This window comes from Ochotona princeps, chromosome 16, assembly GCF_030435755.1.
Source record: "Ochotona princeps isolate mOchPri1 chromosome 16, mOchPri1.hap1, whole genome shotgun sequence".
Classification (NCBI taxonomy): domain Eukaryota; kingdom Metazoa; phylum Chordata; class Mammalia; order Lagomorpha; family Ochotonidae; genus Ochotona; species Ochotona princeps.
The window spans coordinates 53,110,084-53,126,636 of record NC_080847.1 but is presented as its reverse complement, the minus strand read 5'-3'; the positions used below and the strand labels follow the sequence as shown (position 1 = coordinate 53,126,636).

Here is a 16,553-nt window from a genome sequence, read left to right as displayed (position 1 = left end):
TGCGCGTGCTGGCAGGTGCAAGGCTGCGGCTGCGCAGACGTCGCACGGGCGCCCTACCCTGGTAACGGCACTCCCCTCCGGGGCCGTGGAAACGGTGTCACCTGGGCAGGTACTTGCCAGCCAGCCTCCCTCCAAGTTGCTTGCGAGCAGTCTTATGCCATGGCAGACCAGTCCCGTGACCCCAAGTATCCCTCCCTCCAATCCCTGGCCCGGCAGGGCTCCCGGGGCTCTCGGAGCTCCCAGGACTCGGACCCGTGGCGCAGTCGGGAGCTGTCGCAGCCCCCGGGCATCTTGGCCGAGGAGGTGCGGCAGGTGATAGCGGCGCAGCCCCGGAGTAGCCGGGCCAGCCAGGACAGCCGCTCCAGCCTGCCCGCGCAGAGCCTCCGCTGGTCGCAGGGCGCCGGCCTGCCTATGGCCCAGGAAGCGTGGACAGGCAACATGGACCCCAGGAACCTGGGCTTCGCCCGGGACTTGCAGTCCCAGGGTTACCACGAGAACAGGATCTCAACTGGCGAGCAAGACACCCACCTGCTCCTGCAGCAGCTCCAGCAGGGCCAGGGCGGCTTCTTCGAGGCCCCCTACCAGGATGGGCACACCAACGTCATAGGCCAGCTGGGCTTCTCGTCCAGGGACGACCGCTTCATTGAGGACGCCCACCATGGGCCCTACCTGAGGGACGACCCCGCCCTCCAGTTCTTGCCCTCGGACCTGGGCTTTGGGCCCTTCGCCATGGAGTCACCCGAGCCCCACCCCCGCGAGCTGGCCGTGCAGAACGCCAAGGCCTACTTGCTACAGACCAGCGTCAGTTGCGACCTCAGCCTGTGAGCGAGGGCGGCAGCAGGTGGGGGGAGGGGAACAGCCCCAGCCGAGGCCAGGGGGAGCCAGAGGGAGGGCCCCATCCTGGCAGCTGACCCAGCACATCGGTTCACACCCGCCAAACAAGGAGCTGAACAAGACCTAGAGAAGTCAGGGCTGCGGAGGGCTTGCCAAAACCTTTCGGGGTTGGAAGTGGGGGTCACCGCCTGCCCACCTTTCAGCTCCCACCAGGTCCTCCTGAGGCTCCGGCCTGGGGGACAGGGGACCAGGAGGAGGAGGGAGGGGCACAGGTGAGCAGGCTGAACCACAGGGTCAGAAACGGGAAAAGAGGGATGTGCCCGGCACAATGGCTCAGTAACTAAATCCTCACCCTGCAAGCGCCAGGATCCCATATGGGCACCAGTTCATGCCTGGCTGCTCCACTTCCCATCCAGCTCCCTGCTTGTTAACTAGGAAAGCAATCCAGGATTGCCTAAAGCCTTGGGACCCTGCACCTCCATAGAAGACCCAGAGGAGGCTCCTGGCACCTCAGCCCCACCTTTGCCACCACTGGGGGAGTGAACCAGCAGATGGAAGTGCTTTCTCTGTCCTCTCTTGTAAAATCTGAGTTGCTTTTCCAGTACAAATACATAATTTAACCAAAATAAAAAGAAACAGCAGGAGGCCTGGGCTCTGAGGGAGAAGGCTGGGCAGAGAACTGGGGGCAGCAAATACCAGTTCAGGTAGGGGCCCTGGGGAGGCTGTGCTCTGACGACTCAAAAGCTGCTAGGGCAGCCCATGGCCCTCACCTCACCACCTTTGCCTCCTGTGTCAAGCCCTGGGACACTGGCTGCTGGCAGAAAGAGCCTGGCACTGGTCCCTGGAACAAAGCCCCAACTCGTGAGAGCAAGGTCAGCTTTCTGCTATGATGCTGCCTCAGTCGCTGCCAGGGCTTGCACGTGCTTCTCCAACGTTGTCATCTTGGCAGTGGTATTACACACAATGAACAGTGAAGGCACAGGACCTGGCCTTGGCTCTCCCAGGGCAGCCGCATGTTAGGTTACATGGTAGCTGATTTTTGGTCACCGTGTATATAGTTCTACTTTGTTACCATCCCTTTTTTTTTTTTTTTTTAAGATTTATTCATTTTATTACAGCCAGATATACACAGAGGAGGAGAGACAGAGAGGAAGAGCTTCCGTCCGATGATTCACTCCCCAAGTGAGCCGCAACGGGCCGGTGCGCGCCGATCCGAAGCCAGGAACCTGGAACCTCTTCCGGGTCTCCCAAGCGGGTGCAGGGTCCCAATGCATTGGGCTGTCCTCGACTGCTCTCCCAGGCCACAAGCAGGGAGCTGGATGGGAAGTGGAGCTGCCGGGATTAGAACCGGCGCCCATATGGGATCCCGGGGCTTTCAAGGCGAGGACTTTAGCTGTTAGGCCACGCTGCCTGGCCCTACAATCCCTTTTTAAAAATGTATCAACTGGAGCCCAGTGTGATAGCCTAGTGGCTGAATCCTCACCTTAAAGGAGCTAGGTTCCCATGTGGGCACCAGTTCAAGTCCCAGCTGCTCCACTTCCCATCCAGCTCCCTGCTTGTGGGAAAGCAGTCGAGGACGGCCCAAAGCCGTGGGACCCTGCAGCTGTGTGCTCTACTTCCCATCCAGCTTTCCTTGAAGAACACCCATGGCTAGCCAGTTTCCCAGGGGAGTTCCGTCTGCCACCGGGGGATGCGGCATGCCAGTCAACCCGGCGCCCCCATGCTGCCCCAATCCTTCCCACTCTGTGCACAGAGCGCTCGCTGCTGGCTGTGAATCAGAAGCAGCCAACAGCACCATCCGCCATGCAGCGGCTGCCCCGTGACTCCATAATGGAGATTTGCGCTGTGGATCACACACGGTGTACACGTCCATGCTCAGTGACCCGAGGGAGATGTCTTTGGTCTCCCCAAGCACCTGCTGGCCCACGTGAGTGTGAAGGGTTTTGAAGTGGTTCATGCGACAGTCCCATCTGTCCTCACCACTGCCACCACCAGAGGGCAGCAATCAGAGAAAAGCAAACAAACTATCCCCAAGGAGGGGTAGTGCAGCAAGCTAACCCTCAGCCTGTAGTATTGGCACCCATATGGGCACCGGTTTGTGTCCTAACCACCCCACTTCCCATCCAGCTCTCTGCTTGTGGCCTGGGAAAGCAGTGGGGGACGGCCCAAAGCCTTGGGACCTTGCACCCATGTGGGAGACCAGGAAGAGACTCCTGGCTTCTGAACAACTCAGCTCTGACAACTGTGGTCACTTGAGGAGTGAAATCTTTCTGTCTTTCCTTCTGTCTGTGTATCTGTCTTTCCAATAATAATTAAAAAAAAAATCTTAAAAAAAGTGTAGGACCCAGCACAGTAGCCTAGTGGCTAAAGTGTTCACCTTGCACACACCAGAATCCCATATGAGTGCCAGTTCCTTTTTTAAAAAAGATTTATTTATTTATTTATTTTTATTACGAAGTCAGACATACAGAGAGGAAGATCTTCCGTCCGATGAATCACTCCCCCCCCAAGTGAGCGTAATGGCCAGTGCTGCACCAATCCGAAGCCAGGAACCAAGAACCTCTTCCAGGTCTCCCATGTGGGTGCAGGGTCCCAAAGCATTGGGCCGTCCTTGACTGCTTTCCCAGGCCACAAGCAGGGACCTGGATGGGAAGTGGAGCTGCCGGAATTAGAACCGGCGCCCATATGGGATCCCAGCGTGTTCAAGGCAAGGCGAGGACTTCGGCCACTAGGCCACGCCGCCAGGCCTGAGCACCAGTTCTAATTCCAGTAGTCCCGCTTCCATCCAGCTCCCTGCTTGTGGCCTGGGAAAGCAGTGGAGGATGGCCCAAAGCCTTGGGACCCTGCACCCATGTGGGAGATCCAGAGGGCTCCTGGCTTCAAATTGGCGCAGCACCGGCCACTGTGGTCATTTGGGGAGTAAATCATCAGACAGAAGATAGTTCTCATGACTTTGCAATAAAAATAAATCTCTAAAAAAAAATACAGCCCAATAATTTTTTTAAAAATGTATTAACTGGTGATGATTATCCCAAAAGTCTAACATTCCTCCACCTTATCTATTTCCTTCATATTTACATTTTAAAATTACTTATTGAAATGACAGACTTACAGAGAGAAGGAAACAGAAAGGTCTTTCATCCATTGGGTCACTCCCCAAGTGGCTGCAACAGCCAGAACTAAGCCAATCCAAAGCCAGGAGCTTATTCCAGGTCCCCCCACATTGGTGCGGGGTCCCAAGGCTTTGGGCGGTCCTCCACTGCTTTCCCAGGCCACAGGCAGGGAGCTGGATGGGAAGTGGAGCTGCAGGGATTAGAACCGGCACCCATATGGGATCCTGGTGCTTACAAGGGAGAGGATTAGCCAATTAAGTTCTTGCATCATGCCCTACATTTATTAAAAATTATTTTCATTTATCATTTGAAAGAGATATCAGGGCGTTACACGGGGACGCAAGTGCTGGATCTTCAATGGAAACTCATTCTCTGTTCTGTAAATCTGCTTTACCAATAAAATGAGTCAGGAGAACTGTTGTAGTCAAAAGACTACTGGATTTGGGCCCGGCGGCGTGGCCTAGCGGCTAAAGTCCTCGCCTTGAAAGCCCCGGGATCCCATATGGGCGCCGGTTCTAATTCCGGCAGCTCCACTTCCCATCCAGCTCCCTGCTTGTGGCCTGGGAAAGCAGGAGAGGACGGCCCAAAGCTTTGGGACCCTGCACCTGCGTGGGAGACCTGGAAGAGGTTCCTGGTCCCGGCATCGGTTTGGCGCGTACCGGCCCGTTGCGGCTCACTTGGGGAGTGAAACATCGGATGGAAGCTCTTCCTCTCTGTCTCTCCTCCTCTCTGTATATCCGGCTTTTCAGTAATAATAAAATCTTTAAAAAAAAAAAAAGACTACTGGATTTGTTTAAGAGAGAGATCTTCCATCATGTGGTTTATTCCTCGATTAGCCACAGTAGCTGGGGTGGAGCCAGGTTGAAGCTAAGGTCTTCCAGCTTTCCCACGTGGGTGCCGATGCCCAAGCACTTTGGCCAGCTGCTGCTCCTTTCCGGACCATTAACCAGGAACTAGACTGGAAGTGGAATAGTCACTCACAGGGTGTCTTGGGCCTATGCGCCCACTGCTGCTGCCTTTGATGGGCGCAAGCCCCCCCCCACGCTGCACTCCTTTCCTTCTTGCTGATCCCACCAGCACTCCATTATCAGAAGTGAGCGCAAAACACCTGCCACGCTAACGTCTGCATAAATAGTGGGCGCTTGTCTCCACCAGCAGCTGTGTGGGCCGCACCAGGGAAGTCCCCGTGAAGTGATGCGCCCCCCCCCCCCGCCCCCTCCACACACAGGTATGAACACCTGGTGAACCTGCTGACCAAGATCCTGAACCAGCGGCCCGAGGACCCCTTGTCCATCCTGGAGTCCTTGAACCGCACGACGCAGTACGAGTGGTTCCACCCCAAGCTGGACACGCTGCAGGACGACCCCGAGATGCAGCCCACGTACGAGATGGCGGAGAAGCAGAAGGCGCTGTTCTCCCGCGGCGGCGGCGGGGAGGGCGAGCAGGAGATGGAGGAGGAGGTGGTGAGTGAGGGGCCTGGGCGGGAAGCCCCGAACCACACCCGCTCCCCACCCCTCTGGAACAGACTGCAGCCTGGAGTGGGGCAGGGGGCGAGGTCAGGTCCCCCCAGGTTTCCCCCTGGAAGGCTTTGAGGCAGAAGAAAAAAACAGGGAGAGGGCTCCTTAGAAACCAGCTTTCTATGGCCGTTGGTTCTAGTCCCAGCAGCTCCATTTCCTCTCTGTCTCTCCTCCTCTCGTATATCTGACTTTGTAATAAAAAATAAAATAAATCTTTAAAAAAAAACAAACAAAATAAATAGACTATTAAAAAAAAAAAAAAAAAAAAAAAAACAGCTTTCTGCTCCTGCACCTGGGAGAGCAGCAGGGGAGACCCGGCTGGAGTTCCAGGCTCCTGGCTCGCAGGGCTAGCTCCAGTGGCCAGGGCGCCTGGGCTGCGGTGCTGTACGGTGCTTGATCCGTCTCTGCCCTCGTAGACCGAGACGGTGGTGCCCAACATCATGGAAGCAGCGTTCTACTTCCAGCAAGCCGGAGTGGGCCTGAGCGCGGACGAGAGCTTCCGCGTGTTCCTGGCCATGAAGCAGCTGGCGGAGCAGCAGCCGGTGCACACGTGTCGCTTCTGGGGCAAGATTCTGGGTCTGAACCGCAGCTACCTGGTGGCCGAGGTGGAGTTCCGAGAGGGCGAGGAGGAGGGCGAGGAGGAGGAGACGGAGGAGACGCTGGAGCCGGGCGATGTGCTGGAGGCGCACGGAGAGGAGGAGGGCGAGGAGGACGAGGAGAAGGCGGCCGACACGCTGCCGCAGCCCACGTGGAAGCCGCCGCCCGCCACCCCGCGCGAGGAGAGCCGCACCGGCGCCAACAAGTATCTGTATTTCGTGTGCAGCGAGCCGGGCCGGCCCTGGACGCGGCTGCCGCACGTGACGCCCGCGCAGATCGTGCAGGCGCGCAAGATCAAGAAGTTCTTCACGGGCCGCCTGGACGCGCCCGTGCTCAGCTACCCGCCTTTCCCGGGCAACGAGGCCAACTACCTGCGCGCACAGATCGCGCGCATCTCGGCCGCCACGCACATCAGCCCGCTCGGCTATTACCAGTTCGGCGAGGAGGAGGGCGACGAGGAGGACGAAGGCGGCGCGGGGCGCGACTCGTTCGAGGAGAACCCCGACTTCGAGGGCATCCCCGTGCTCGAACTCGTGGACTCCATGGCCAACTGGGTGCACCACGCGCAGCACATCCTGCCGCAGGTGAGCGCGCGCCCGCCGGGACCTCGGTGCACCTGCCACTCGGGCAGTGCCTGACCCTGCCAGAGCAAGCCACGCCCCCTCCTGGCCCAGCCTCGCCCCTGCAGGCACAGCCACGCCCCTGCCAGGCACAGCCACGCCCTGCCATACCAGCTCCGCCCACTCTTGGCCCCGCCACGCCCCATGCCTGGCCAAGACACGCCCACGCTCGCTCTGCCACGCCCATGCCACGCCCCCATGTCCCTGAATACCTTCTACCCACAACCCCTCACCACCACCCACCCAATAACGAAGAGAAAAACTTTGGGACTCTGAAACTATTCCAGATTTGTTTATTTATTGGGAAATCTGATTAGTAGAAGGAGGTAGAGAGAGAGAAAATTATGCCATTTGCTGATTCAGTTCCCAAATGCTGGGCAAAGTCAGGAGCCAAGAGCTTCTTCGGGTCTCCTACTTGGGTTCAGGGTCCCAAGGCTTTGGGCCGTCCTCTCCTGCTTTCCCAGGCCACAAGCAGGGAGCTGGATGGGAAGTACAGCAGCCAGGACTGATGTAGGATGCAAGCGGCAGAGGCAGCTTGCACCTTTACCTGCTCCATCGAAGCACCTGCCCCACATTCCAGATGTTGGACTCTGGACTGCCTTCCCAATACAAATAAATAAATCTTAAGACAACAGGGCCCGGCACAGTATCCTAGCAGCTAAAGTCCTCGCCTCGGATGGGCACCAGTGCGTGTCACGGCTGTGGCCTGGGAAAGCATTCCAGGACACACCAAAGTCTTGGGACCCTGCACTCAAGTGGGAGACTGGAAGAAGCTCCAGCCATTGCACCTCCTCCTCCCCTACCATCAGGGGTACTGGCTAGGTCGGCCCCCTCCTTCCCATCCCCGTCCCAACTCTGAGAGGGCCACCTGACAGTCCTTCCATCCCCAGGGTCGCTGCACGTGGGTGAACCCTTTGCAAAAGACGGAGGAAGAGGAGGAGCTGGGCGAGGAGGAAGAGAAGGCAGACGAAGGGGTGGAGGAGGTGGAGCAGGAGGTGGGCCCCCCGCTGCTGACACCGCTCTCAGAGGACGCCGGTAGGACGACCCCCGCTTCTGCACCCCTCACACACACCCGTGGTTGGTGACCCCAGAGGGCTGAGAGTCCAGGTTGGACCTGGTGGGATTGGGGGCGGAGGAGATGCCGAGCAGGTGGAGGGGGGAGTTTGAATGGGTTGACAGAACCTAAGGCTGGGGCCTTGCCTCCTGGAGGCCGTGCTCCATCCCGTCCGCTGACCTTGCTGCTCTCCAATCCCTCTGCTGTAGAGATTATGCACCTGTCTCCCTGGACCACGCGCCTGTCCTGTGGCCTCTGCCCGCAGTACTCGGTGGCCATCGTGCGCTCCAACCTCTGGCCGGGCGCCTACACCTACGCCGTTGGCAAGTAGGTACCCTTCACCCCCTCTCCAGCGGGAGAATCCTGCAGCACCTCTCCCGGGGCCGGGCCCCTCTCAGTCGTCCCCATCAATCGCTCCAGCAAGACTGACACGAGCTGAGGTCACCCCCAGATCCCACAAGTTCCCACTCACCACAACCCCACCTACCCGGGTGGCGCTACCGGCTCTGTCCACGAGGGGACAGCACTGCCTCTGCTTTTCGGCTCCTGGGGCACCTGGGGTCTCCCACAGCCTTCCTGCTTGCACCGCGCTTTGGGCAACTTCTCTCATCTTGAACTTTTCAATGCAAGCTTGGAGCTGAGCTCCCCTCACCCCCCATCCCGCAGCCGTCCACACATGCAACTGTGTGTGGGGGGGGCCCCCCTAGGTCCCTGGGCGTAGACAGTGGAAATATAGTACCTTCCCAGACACTCCAGCCATGTACCCTGCTGCTGGAAACAAGGACAACCTGTCAATCTTGCACCCAAATCGCCCACCAGCCTTGCCCACCCTGAAGCCAAGTCTGCAGCAGGACATCTTCTGAGCTCCGCTCCTTGGCCCTCTAGGAAGTTCGAGAACCTGTACATCGGCTGGGGCCACAAGTACAGCCCTGAGAACTTCAACCCAGCCCTGCCAGCCCCGGTCCAGCAGGAGTACCCCAGCGGCCCGGAGATCACCGAGATGAGTGACCCCACCGTGGAAGAAGAGCAAGCCCTCAAGGCGGCACAGGAGCAGGCCCTGGCCGTCACGGAGGAAGAGGAGGAGGACGAGGAGGAGGATGAAGATGAGGATGCAGACGACTGAGGCCTGGGAGCTCTCCCACCCCAGGCAGATAGAGGAGCACTTCTCCCTTGTACCCGGCCCAGGCAGTGTCCTGGCTGTCCCCCCAGAAACAGGTGTGGCAGAGGGAGCCAGCTGTTCCCAATAAAATGTTCCCATAGCATTGCAGCTGAGTCACAGTCATCTGTTCACCATGCAGAGAAGGAGAAAGAGAGAGAGATTCTAAATTGGCCACAACGGCTAGGGTTAGGCAGGGCAAAAGGCAGGAGCCAGCTTGGGTCTCCCATGCGGATGCCTTGTCCCATCCACTTGGGTCATCCTCTGCGGCTTTCCCAGGTGCATTAGCAGGGAGCTGGATGGGAAGTGGAGCAGCCGGGACTCAGGCTAATGCTCCTATGGGATGCCAGTATTGCAAACAAGTCTGGCCCTACCTTGCAGTTTATGTTTGTTCTGGAAGCACTGGGGAGCTGGGGGATGGGGCCAGGAGGGGGCGGATTTCCTGGTCACATCTGTGCTTTACAAAGACCCCTGTAGCATCAGATGTTTGGCACACTGGCTGTGTGGGATGCCCACAACCCACCTCCAGTGCCTGTCTCCACTCCTCCTGGGAGGCAGTGAGTGATAACTCAAACATCTGGGCCCCAGCCGTTCATGGAGTTGCCCGGCTCCTGACTTTGGCCTGGGGAGTAAGCCAGTGAGTGGGAGATCTGTCGGTATGCTTTTCAAATAAATGCATTTTGTTTTTACACAAAAAGAAGAAAGGCCCTCTAGATGCCAGGTGGAGGCAGATAGAAGGGGTGAGTCAGGGGGCTGGGAGAGGAGACAGGCCTGGTGCAGGGCGGTGGAGAGGAAGGGGTGGGGAGAAATCAGCATGGGAGGGGGCTGGCAGTGGGGCATGTGGGTGGAAGGGGACGGGACCACACTAGGAAGACCGCCCAGCTCAGGAGGTGGCCGGGTCGTTGTTGAGCTCCGGTGGGACATCTGCAAAAACTGCCGAGGAAGGGTGGCTAGGAGGCTCTGTCTGGGGGCAGAGGTGTGGCTGTCGGTGTGGGCTGAGGGGGTCGGGTCACGGGCCGGTCTGTGGGGCATTGGGACATTTCAGAACCAGAGGGCACTGGAGCATGAGTGAGGTTATTGGAGACAGCGATGTCGAGGGATGCTACTGCGAGGTGGTGGGAGGTAGCGAGGATGATGGGAGTTAGTAGTAGTCAGGGCGACAGATGACATTCTTGGGGTCAGCAGGGATGGTGGCGGCAGTAACGGTTGGAAGTTGCTGTGGAAAAGTCTAAAGGAGACACGAGGGTCCGCGTGACGTCATGGGAAGCCCAGCATGTGGACCAAGCCTTCCCGGCTGGCCCCTCCGTTGCTAGGCAAACGGTTCCTAGGGCGCTGTTGCTAGGGACAGGCGCTTTCCGCCGGCCACGCCCCCGTTCCACGGCGGGTCACGCCCCCAACCTACCACAAGCCATTCAAAGCCACGACGGCCACGCCCACTCAAGGCCCCGCCCACGGCTCCCGAACCGTTACCCGAGCGACGCAGGGAGGTTCGTCCCGCCTTCCGACCCAGGTGCCAATCGAAGAGGCGTCGCCGGGGCGACGGCCCTACCTCTTCCGGCGCGGTCCCCCCGGCGTCCGGCAGCTGCGGGGCCCCGAGGGGGCGCCCAAGATGGCGGCGGGCGGCGCGGAGGGCGGCTCGGGCCCCGGGGCCGCCATGGGGGACTGCGCGGAGATCAAGTCGCAGTTCCGCACCCGCGAGGGCTTCTACAAGCTGCTCCCCGGGGACGGCGCGGCTCGCAGGTCCGGGCCGCCGTCCGCCCAGACCCCGGCGCCGCCGCAGCCGACGCAGCCCCCGCCCGGCCCGGCCTCCGCCGCCTCGGGCCCCGGCGCCGCGGGTTCCGCGTCGTCCCCGCCGCCACCCGCGGGGCCTGGGCCGGGGCCCGCCGCGCTGCCCGCCGTGCGCCTCAGCCTCGTGCGCCTCGGGGAGCCCGACGGCGGCGCCGGGGCCGGGGAGCCGCCCGCCACGCCCGCGGGGCTGGGCGCCGGGGGAGACCGAGTCTGCTTCAATCTGGGCCGCGAGCTCTATTTCTACCCGGGCTGCTGCCGCCGCGGGAGTCAGCGGGTGAGACCCCGGGCGGGGAGAGGTGAAGGGGTGCGGGGGTCCCCGGAGTGGGGTCTCCCGTGGGTCCCCGCCATCCGGTGCGCGCATGGGGGATGCAGGATCGTGAAGGGCGATGGATTCTGCAGGGATGGGGTGTTGGGATGGAGATTCGGGGTACCCTCTCATCCTCAGGAAGGTGACACCCACCTAGATGAGAACAAAGCTTAGTGTGTCGATGTTGTGGGGGCTGTCCCCAACCCCCTGAGCCTTGGGGAGCCCAGGAATGAGTGGGACAAGGCAAGGCCCTTTTGGGGTGACTCTTTAAGGTCTGAGGGAGCACAGGAGGGAAGCCTCGGGTGGGCGTGGCTATGGGACCAGGAGGAGGTTTGAGAGACCCCTGTAGTGTTAAGGTGGGGGTGGTGGCCGGGCCATGAGGCGATTAGCAGGGGTACCATGAGGTGAGATGGGGTCTACACTGCCTGCCCTGTGGGCATGAAGTTGTTGGGCTGTAGAGTTCTAGGGCATTGGGAGGGCAGGGAGCTAGATTGCAGGGGCGAGTTCTCAAAGAGGCTGGTGTAAGGTTTGGGGTTGGGAGGAATGTGTGAAGAACCAAAGCTCAGGGGACCTGGGTCCTGGCAGCAGACAGGGCACAGAGGGGCAGGGTGTGTCCGGCTTCCGGACAGCACCGCAGGGAGGGAGACCTTTCTCTGCATTTTCTTTCCCTTGGTCCTCTGTGATCTGGGTCCCCTTCCTGTCTGTGGTTACACCGCCTTCTTCCCACCGGCTTACCCACTTCCCTTAGGGATTGAACGCAACTTCCTCTTGGTGGTTTAACCCAACCTCAGCACCCTCTTCCTTCCTCTCAGTGGTCTGTACCATTAACTCCTGTACCCACCCCCTGCCCCTCAGTCCATCGACCTCAACAAGCCCATCGACAAGCGCATCTACAAGGGCACCCAGCCCACCTGCCATGACTTCAACCAGTTCACTGCGGCCACCGAGAGCATCTCCCTGCTTGTGGGCTTCTCAGCCGGCCAGGTGCAGTACCTGGATCTCATCAAAAAGGATACCAGCAAGCTGTTTAATGAGGAGGTGGGTGCAGTGCTGCGGGGGGCTGGGAGGAGGGAGGACGGGGACCAGGGGCAGGGGTGCGTGCCACCTGTGCCCTTCAGTTTTCATCAGCTACAGGAGGCCAGTGGGGATGGACTTGATGCCCCGCCTCTCGGGTTGTGAGCACATTGCTCCATCCCTGGCCAGCAAGCGGCCTTATCTGTGGGCAGGGAGCGCTGTGTCCCTTATTGGAGGCGTTCCCAGACCACGCTCATGGCCGCAGGGAACGAGGGGAGTGGTGAATGTAGCGGACACTGATGAGCCGCTCCATTCACAGAACCGTTACGAAGCCAGTCCTGTGTGCCAGGCACTGGGGCAAGCACTTGGGCTAGAACAAAGCCAGCCAAGGCTCTGCCCTGGGGAATGGTTAGTCCATGCCAGACATAGCAGGGAATGGTGCTGCCTGAGTCCCGTTGGCTGCATACCAGCAGGTGGTGACACTGGGTGAGGGAGGGTGACCCATGAGAGGGGAGCAGAGGGGTGTGGGACCAGGGTGGACCTGGAGGAGGGACCCGGAGCAGGACAAGGAGAGACCTTCATTGCATATTTGATCTCTTATGGCCGAGGCAGTTGCATTTATCGAACCCAGGGAGCAGCAGGGGCGTTCCAGGGTTGCTGGTGGCCTGAGCTGGGCTGGGTGGTGCTGGCTGCTGAGAAATCTGGCTCAGGGTACACTGGCAAGGGCAAACCCTCAGGCTGTGTGGAGGGGCTATATGTGAGAACAGGGGCACCTGGAAGGGCAGGGTGGTGCCATCATCCGCCCGGCCAGGCAGTGTTCTCAGGGAGCCTGTGTTGAAGGGTATACCAGATGGAGGGCCTGTCCTTGGGCTGCTGCCATTTGGGGACTCACTGTTGTGCTTCAAAGCCAATGGGGTTGAGATGGGGATAAGGGACAGAGAGGGGGACAGTCTTTCTGGCCAGTGGGGCTGCCCATCGGCCCAGATGGGACCTCAAGGGTCCCAGGTCACCTCCCCAGCAGCTACCGTGCCCTGCGTTCCTGTGCCCTGCGTTCCCGTGACTTGTGTCCCTTGGTGAGGTAGCCCACAGCCAGAGCCTTCTTGGGCTGACCTGGGAGAAGGTCTGCCAAGGGTATAGCCTCCTTTTCCTCCCAAACCCCAACCCCATCTTCCCCGGCAGCGGCTGATCGACAAGACCAAGGTGACCTACCTGAAGTGGCTGCCCGAGTCGGAGAGCCTGTTCTTGGCCTCCCACGCCAGCGGCCACCTGTACCTATACCATGTGAGCCACCCGTGCGCCTCGGCGCCGCCACAGTACAGCCTGCTGAAGCAGGGCGAGGGCTTCGCAGTCTATGCTGCCAAGAGCAAAGCACCCCGCAACCCACTGGCCAAGTGGGCCGTGGGCGAGGGGCCCCTAAACGAGTTTGCCTTCTCACCCGACGGCCGGCACCTGGCCTGTGTCAGCCAGGATGGCTGCCTGCGAGTCTTCCACTTCGACTCCATGCTCCTGCGTGGCCTCATGAAAAGCTACTTTGGGGGCCTGCTGTGTGTCTGCTGGAGCCCCGATGGCCGTTACGTGGTCACCGGGGGCGAAGATGACCTGGTCACTGTGTGGTCCTTCACCGAGGGCCGTGTGGTAGCCCGTGGCCATGGCCATAAGTCGTGGGTCAACGCGGTTGCCTTTGACCCCTACACCACGCGTGCAGAAGAGGCTGCGGCCACTGGCGGGGACGCAGAGCGAAGTGGCGAGGAGGAGGAGGAAGCCGAGGGTGGGGGCGCCCCCCTTTCGCCGCTGCCCAAGGCTGGCTCCATCACCTACCGCTTTGGCTCAGCTGGCCAGGACACGCAGTTCTGCCTGTGGGACCTCACGGAGGATGTGCTATACCCGCACCCACCCCTGGCCCGCACCCGCACCCTGCCTGGCACCCCTGGCACCACACCGCCCGCTACCAGCAGCTCCCGGGGTGGCGAGCCCGGCCCAGGGCCCCTGCCCCGCTCCCTGTCCCGCTCCAACAGCCTCCCGCACCCGGCCGGCGGGGGCAAGGCAGGTGGCCCAGGCACGGCAGCAGTGGCCCCCACCACAGAGCCCGGCACGCCGTTCAGCATCGGCCGCTTCGCCACACTCACGCTGCAGGAGCGGCGGGACCGCGGGGCCGAGAAGGAGCACAAGCGCTACCACAGCCTGGGCAACATCAGTCGCGGGGGCGGTGGCAGCGGCGGAGACAAGCCCAGCGGCCCCGCCCCCCGCAGCCGCCTGGACCCTGCCAAGGTGCTGGGCACCGCGCTGTGCCCGCGCATCCACGAGGTGCCGCTGCTTGAGCCTTTGGTGTGCAAGAAGATTGCCCAGGAGCGGCTCACGGTGCTGCTGTTCTTGGAGGACTGCATCATCACCGCGTGCCAGGAGGGCCTCATCTGCACCTGGGCGCGGCCCGGCAAGGCTGTGAGTGCCCCGGGGCCCCTGCAGGCACAGGGGGTGGACGGGACACTTGTCCCTGGCTGGTGCCCCAGAGTGGGAGTGGCACGCAGCGCTGGGGTGGGAGCTGGCCACTGGGCATGCGCATCTGGGTCCTGGTGGTTTTCTCCTTCCAGGCAAGAATCCACCTATGGGATTTTTAAGTTTTTTAAGACAATTATTTGTGTCCTTTGGGCCAGAGCACCACCAGGGGCAAGATGGATGCCCACGGGCTTGGCGTAGTGCCTCAGTCCTCCACTGCTGCAGGTGCAGGCTGAGAGGAGGCTCGGCTGCCAGTTGTGGGCAGCCACTGTGTGAGCTCTGGCAGGCCCCCCCACCTCACACCTACAGGCACCTGCTTCCTGTGGCTAGTGCCCACTGTCCCCACTGCTCAGAGCTGGGTTGGAGGCTGAGTCCTTGGAGCCCTGAATTCCTAAATAGCTGGGGAGTGTAGTTTGGGTGCCTCTGAGACAGGGGTGTCGGGGTTTGGGGGGTCTGATTGAATTCTGCAAGAGTCCCTTCCCCTTCTATCTCCCTAGTTCACAGACGAGGAGACCGAGGCCCAGAGAGGGGAAGGAAGTTGGCCCAGGTCACCCAACAAGTCAGTGGTAGAGGTAGGATTTTCCTCCCCGAGTCCGTTCCCCTCCAACATCTCAGGGGGTCCCTAACCTCAGCCCCCACAGGAGGGAACCCCAGTTTCCCCTCCTCCTGCCTGTACCCCGCCATTCATGCCCAGTGCCCCAGAGGGTTGGCTATATAAAAGAGCCACCTACAAGCAAGGAGGCTAGCTGAACTTGCTGGAGTGTGGGTGGCTGGACACGGCCAGGGTGGCCATAGCCCTGGGGATCCCAGGTGGTCTCTAATCCCACCTGTGTCTCTCCCTTTTTATTCCCCAGGGCATCTCCTCCCAGCCAGGCAACTCCCCAAGTGGCACAGTGGTGTGAAGTCCTGGATAGTGGGGGTCTTCCACCCTGCACCCCAGCCTCCTAGCCATAACCCTTTCATTGAGCCCACGGATGGCCGCATTAACAAGACTGACCATGACATGGACTGGTGCCACTCTCCCCGCCTGGCCCACGCTCGGGGCGGGGTGGAGGGTGAGATGGAGTGCGGCAGCCCCTGTGGCCTCCCCACCCACTGCCAAGTACAATGACCCCTTCCTCTGGAACACCAGTGTTACCCCGCAACCCTGTCCCCAGCATGTGACTGGTCATTCCTGGGCGCGGCAGGGAGAAATCCCCCACTCAGAAGAGCCCCAGCTCTGCAGTGCTGAGAGCGCAGGCTGGGGAGCCCCTCGCCCAGCCCCCTCCACCCCTGCTCTTGTCTGTTCTGGAGAGTATTAAGTTATGGGAGCCCCTCGGGGTCCCCCCACCCCCATGCCCAGGACCTTGTATTTATACTAAAGTTTCAGTGTTCGCACAGTGTTTTGGTCCCTTGTGCAGAGGGGTGTGTGGTGTGTGTGTGTGTGTGTGTGTGTGCATGTGCGCACGCTGACATGGGATACGTGCCTGCCCTCTACAGTGCTTCCTTTTAAATTTATTGATTTGAAAGAGTTACAGAGAACGGGAGAGACAAATCTTCCATCCACTTGGTTTGCTTCCCACATGGCCACAAGGGCCAGGGCTGGGCCAGGCTAGAGTCAGGAGCCAGGGACTTCTTCCAGGATTCCCATGCAGGAGTCAGTTGCCCGCCCCCAGCCTTGAGGGCAGGAAATGCTGTAGGCCAGGGTGTAGTGGAGCTGGCCCGGGCTGGTGGCACTGAGAAGGGCTTGGGGGTTCTGAGGCACATCCTCTCCCCCGGGCCGCCTTATTACCTCTGATTGTTTTAAGATCAAGATTGTCCCAGTGGAGCCCGCCCTGGAGGCGGGAATTCTGCACAACCTCCCTCTCCTTTGGTCCTCTCTCGCCTGGCCAATCCGCATGGCTCTGGGCTCTCTGCTCCCTCCATGTCCCGAAATGTTTCTGTTTCTAATCCCAGCCTGGGCAAGAATGTGGCTGCCCGGCCAGCTGCCAAGAAGCTATTTTTGGGGTCTCACTTGCTTGGGGAGGACTCAGCTCCACTGCCCGCCTCCCCCAGGCTCTGACCAGCCCCCCCACCCCGTC

General features: G+C 60.5%; 2 protein-coding genes across 2 annotated transcripts; both read left to right on the top strand.

Annotated features, from left to right (window-relative positions):
* Nucleotides 1-41: 41 nt before the first annotated feature.
* Nucleotides 42-8,997, top strand: RSPH6A (radial spoke head 6 homolog A). The gene is made up of 6 exons (XM_004598024.2): nucleotides 42-821; nucleotides 5,176-5,410; nucleotides 5,881-6,645; nucleotides 7,572-7,716; nucleotides 7,945-8,062; nucleotides 8,621-8,997. Exons 1-6 carry the CDS (start codon nucleotides 160-162, stop codon nucleotides 8,856-8,858), a joined length of 2,163 nt encoding a protein of 720 aa, XP_004598081.2. The 5' UTR covers nucleotides 42-159; the 3' UTR covers nucleotides 8,859-8,997.
* Nucleotides 8,998-10,484: 1,487 nt separating this feature from the next.
* Nucleotides 10,485-15,870, top strand: DMWD (DM1 locus, WD repeat containing). Its single transcript, XM_058674671.1, has 5 exons — nucleotides 10,485-10,953; nucleotides 11,842-12,024; nucleotides 13,180-14,439; nucleotides 14,991-15,065; nucleotides 15,348-15,870. Exons 1-5 carry the CDS (start codon nucleotides 10,501-10,503, stop codon nucleotides 15,393-15,395), a joined length of 2,019 nt encoding a protein of 672 aa, XP_058530654.1. The 5' UTR covers nucleotides 10,485-10,500; the 3' UTR covers nucleotides 15,396-15,870.
* Nucleotides 15,871-16,553: the final 683 nt, after the last annotated feature.

Coding starts and splice junctions, on each gene's coding strand:
- RSPH6A (XM_004598024.2), top strand. CDS start 160: ATGGCAGACCAGTCCCGTGACCCCAAGTATCCCTCCCTCCAATCCCTG. Junction 822..5,175: donor GTCAGTTGCGACCTCAGCCT/GTGAGCGAGGGC, acceptor CTCCACACACAG/GTATGAACACCTGGTGAACC. Junction 7,717..7,944: donor ACCGCTCTCAGAGGACGCCG/GTAGGACGACCC, acceptor CCTCTGCTGTAG/AGATTATGCACCTGTCTCCC.
- DMWD (XM_058674671.1), top strand. CDS start 10,501: ATGGCGGCGGGCGGCGCGGAGGGCGGCTCGGGCCCCGGGGCCGCCATG. Junction 10,954..11,841: donor GCCGCCGCGGGAGTCAGCGG/GTGAGACCCCGG, acceptor CCTGCCCCTCAG/TCCATCGACCTCAACAAGCC. Junction 12,025..13,179: donor GCAAGCTGTTTAATGAGGAG/GTGGGTGCAGTG, acceptor CTTCCCCGGCAG/CGGCTGATCGACAAGACCAA.